The sequence below is a fragment of the Myotis brandtii genome, unplaced genomic scaffold (assembly GCF_000412655.1).
Source record: "Myotis brandtii unplaced genomic scaffold, ASM41265v1 scaffold105, whole genome shotgun sequence".
Classification (NCBI taxonomy): domain Eukaryota; kingdom Metazoa; phylum Chordata; class Mammalia; order Chiroptera; family Vespertilionidae; genus Myotis; species Myotis brandtii.
Genome location: NW_005353538.1, coordinates 3,067,859 through 3,071,339, shown reverse-complemented (window position 1 = coordinate 3,071,339; position 3,481 = coordinate 3,067,859). Strand labels below are relative to the sequence as shown.

The following is a 3,481-nucleotide window of genomic DNA, read 5'->3' as shown; positions in this document are numbered from 1 at the left end:
GGGGGGGGGGGGTTTCTGCCAGAGGACCCTTGGGAGGTGGCTTGGTGATCTGGGGGCTGATGGGTGCCTGGGCAGGAGGCAGGGCTCCCAGTGCTGATCCACCACCTTGGCCGCTGTCCTCGCAGGAGCACAGGAGCCGGACGAGGCCTCCCTCATGGAACTCATGCAGGACTATGTGCAGCACGCCCATAAAGCCCTGACCAGCGTAAAGGATTCGCCGGTGGCCCAGCAGGCCAGGTACGCCCGCCCGGCTCCCAGCTGCCCCGCCCGGGACCTGCGCTCTCAGCCTCCTGCCTGGTCTATGCAACAGGCCTGTGGCCGTGAGGAGAGAGGACAGGCTCTCTCCTCCTGGCCCCTCTCCCTCTGCCGCCTCCTTTCTCCCTCGGCTGTCCTGCGTGGCTTTAAGAAAGGCCTCAGTTCCCTGTCCTTTTCTGACAGCCTGGCAGGCAGTTTGACTGCGATGCCCTCCCCCCACACACACCCCATTTCAGCCCAGGGTGTGTGTGTGTTTCAGTCTTGCTCTGAGCCTGGGGCCCCACAGGAGCAGAAGTCTGTCCCTCCCCTCCGCCTGCGCTGCCCAGCACTGGGGTGTCCCTGCCAGAAGCCCCACAGACATTCTCAGTCCTTAGAACTGCCTGTGCAGTGGGGATTCTCTCCATTTCACAGATGAGAAAATCGAGGCTCAGAGAGGCTGTGGCCTGCCCAGATCACATAGCTGATACCCTCCGATGACTTTCCAAATGAGGGGCCTTTCCTTGCTCCCCACTCTGAGCCACCAGGCTGTCTCACTCTGGGGGCAGCATTTGCCTAGAATAGAAAGACAGGCCCCACCGGCACTCTCGCGCCCTCACTCCCCGCCAGCTTGCCCAGCCTGGAGAGGCAAGCAAGGGACTTGAGCGAGGGTCCCATCACCACCTTCTGCTGGGGTGGAGCTGTCAGGGACTCTGCCTGCGGCCTCAGGGGGGTCGCTGGGCAAGGTTGAGGGGGGAGAGGCAGTGGGGAGACGTGGGGCCCATGGTGGCCGCTGCGGCCGGTGAGCTGTCCTCACGCCCATGCTCTCCCTCCTGTCTGCACGCAGGGATTGGATGTCGGAGGGCTTCAACTCCCTGAAGGACTACTGGAGCTCCCTCACGAGCCCGCTCTCCAAATTCTGGCCCCTGGCCCCTGGGGCCGCCCCGGGGACCACCCCAGCTCCGGCTGTTTAGGCCACCTGAGACCTCAACGCCCCACGCCTGCCTGCCCATCCATCCTGTCCGCTCCTTGGGTCCTGCAGCCTCCAAGGCTGCCTCCGAAGTTCGCTCGAAAGGGGCAGCATTCTCAGTGTCCTCCCCTCCCACCCCCAGACCTGGCCCCAGGCTTGCTGTCTTCCCAATAAAGCTGTTGTGAGTGGGGCATCCCACATGTGTCATGTTATGTCTGGGCTGGGCATGGGCGGGCTGTTCTGCAGGCGGCGCTGGACCGAGCAGGCCTAGGGCCGGTGTCCTTCCCGCCTCTTCGTGTCTGGGCCCGAGTTTCTTACCTGTAAGGTGGGAATAACCCTACTTACCCTGCCTGCCTCGACGGGTTTGTGTAGAGGCACAAACAGGATGCTAGTTTGACAATACTTGGATAAACTGCCAAATGCTGTACAACATGCCTTGAATGTGTGCTCTTGCCAGGCACTGTGCCTGCACTTGTATGTCCTCGCCAGAGTTGAGACTGTGTGTTCACCCTGTTATGGAGCTACTGACTTGCACCACCTGGGCCACTGGCCCTCTCAGCCACCCCTGAGGGGAGGAGGCCCCTGGGGGAGCTGTTGGGTAAGATACGACTAGGCTCTGACCTTGTCCACCAAGTATATCAGCCTCGGTTCCGTATCTGAAAAGGGGGCACAACAATGCCCCCTCCATTGCAGGTTTGTTGAATGAATGAGTGAAATGAGACCGTGCTTAGCATCTGGCACATCAAAGGTAAACGGATATCATGTTGCTACAGTTTGAGCTGATTGCTCCCTTGGGACCAGGATTGGAGGGAGAGGGCCAGTGTCCTGGGAACTAAGAAGGAACCCAAGGTCACCCACAGATGGTGCTTTGCTTAGACGCTCTCATCAGAGAGTTCTAGAACCACAGTCTACTTGAGCGGTCCCCCATTCTTCCAGTGAAGAAGATGAGGCTGAGAGAAGTGAAGGCCTTGCTTGCCCATGTCACAGTCAGCCTCCCCATGTCGCTGCCCAGTGGCGGAGCCAGACCTCAAGCCCAGGTCAGCCGCCCGCATTCTGCTCAGCAGACACAGAAAGAAGCCTTACCCCTCCTATGCCAGGTGTGAAGGGCTCCCTGACCAATCTGGGCGGGGCCTGTACACCCGGACCCCCTTGGGGACATCTGCTGCCCAGGAAATCTCTGGTCCAGCTGGGCCTGTGAGCCTAGCACCACACGTGGGGAATGTTCTCACCTGGGCTGATAGCTGCTGGTGGAGGTGGTTAGGAACCAAGATGGTTAGGAACTAAAAGGCCTGTCCTTTATCCGAGAGTCCTTAAGAGAAACGAGATGGAGGAGGGGAACCGCCCCGTAGCCTGTCCGAGGCCAGGGAAGCCCTGCGGGGAGGAAGCGGGAAGGCTGCGTGAAGGCGCTGCCCAGATCTTTGAAGATCTGTGGGTCCTGCGCATGCACGGAGGGTGGCACGCCTGGCTGTGGAGAGGCTGGTGTGAATAGGGCTGCACACATGTGGACGTGCAGACGTGTGTATCCAGACAAACTCAGTGCTGGCCACACACGTGTTTTGTTAAATAGCCATGGATGCCCAGAGGCAGAGGGGTCTGAAAAGGGCAACCTCTGCCACCCTTCTCTTCAACCTGGGCGGGGGCCTCCCATCTCCAAGCTCCAGTCCCTCCTCTGGACATGGGTGTAATGGCTGTCTGCCCAGGATTTGAGAGGGATGCGGTAAGACGGTGCTGTGAAAGCATCTGGAAAATAAACGTGTGCTAACTTCCTGCAGAGGCGTGGTTGTTTTTCTGATGCAGGCCAGAGCGGGCAGAGAGGGGGTGGCAGGGCTTGGAGCCCCCTAGGAGGCCTGGCTGGCTTCACAGCTGAGGACACAGTGGGAGTGAGGGAGGGCAGCTGCCCTTGTGAAAACAGTAAAGGGAAGTGCTTAACGCTGTTTCATTAATAAGGAGGAAGGGGCAAGGGCCAGGCTCCTGGTTTGCGCCTGCCCAGATTCCTCAAGTGCTCCCTGAGGTGCCCCCCCACCTCCCCTCCGGGAGCCCGAGGCTGGGATGCTCCTGTCTCTGCCCAGGGGAGGCCTCTGGGGACCGGACCGCTTCTCCCAGCAAAACAGCCCCCCTCCCGTGCCCCTCAGACCCGGGCTGCAGTCCCGCTGGGCTCCTAGGCACTTGGCATTGGATTATCCGTTGCTTTGCCTGGCCCCGTTCCTTTCTGCTTGGTCCTGCTTAGGAGGGGACGCCTACCGCCTGCACCGGCTCCTGGAGCAGGCCCCGCAGAGCTCC

The 3,481-nt window shown here is 60.6% G+C and overlaps 1 protein-coding gene across 2 annotated transcripts in view; it reads left to right on the top strand.

Annotated features, from left to right (window-relative positions):
* APOC3 (apolipoprotein C-III) overlaps positions 1-1,399 on the top strand; it is a 2,334-nt gene extending 935 nt beyond the window's left edge. For both annotated transcript variants that reach the window (XM_005856822.2, XM_014539388.1), the window contains exons 3-4: positions 126-237; positions 1,079-1,399. In XM_005856822.2, the coding sequence (XP_005856884.1) occupies positions 126-237; positions 1,079-1,205 (239 nt within the window). In that variant the 3' untranslated portion in view covers positions 1,206-1,399. The remainder of the gene's footprint in view (positions 1-125; positions 238-1,078) is intronic.
* Positions 1,400-3,481: the final 2,082 nt, after the last annotated feature.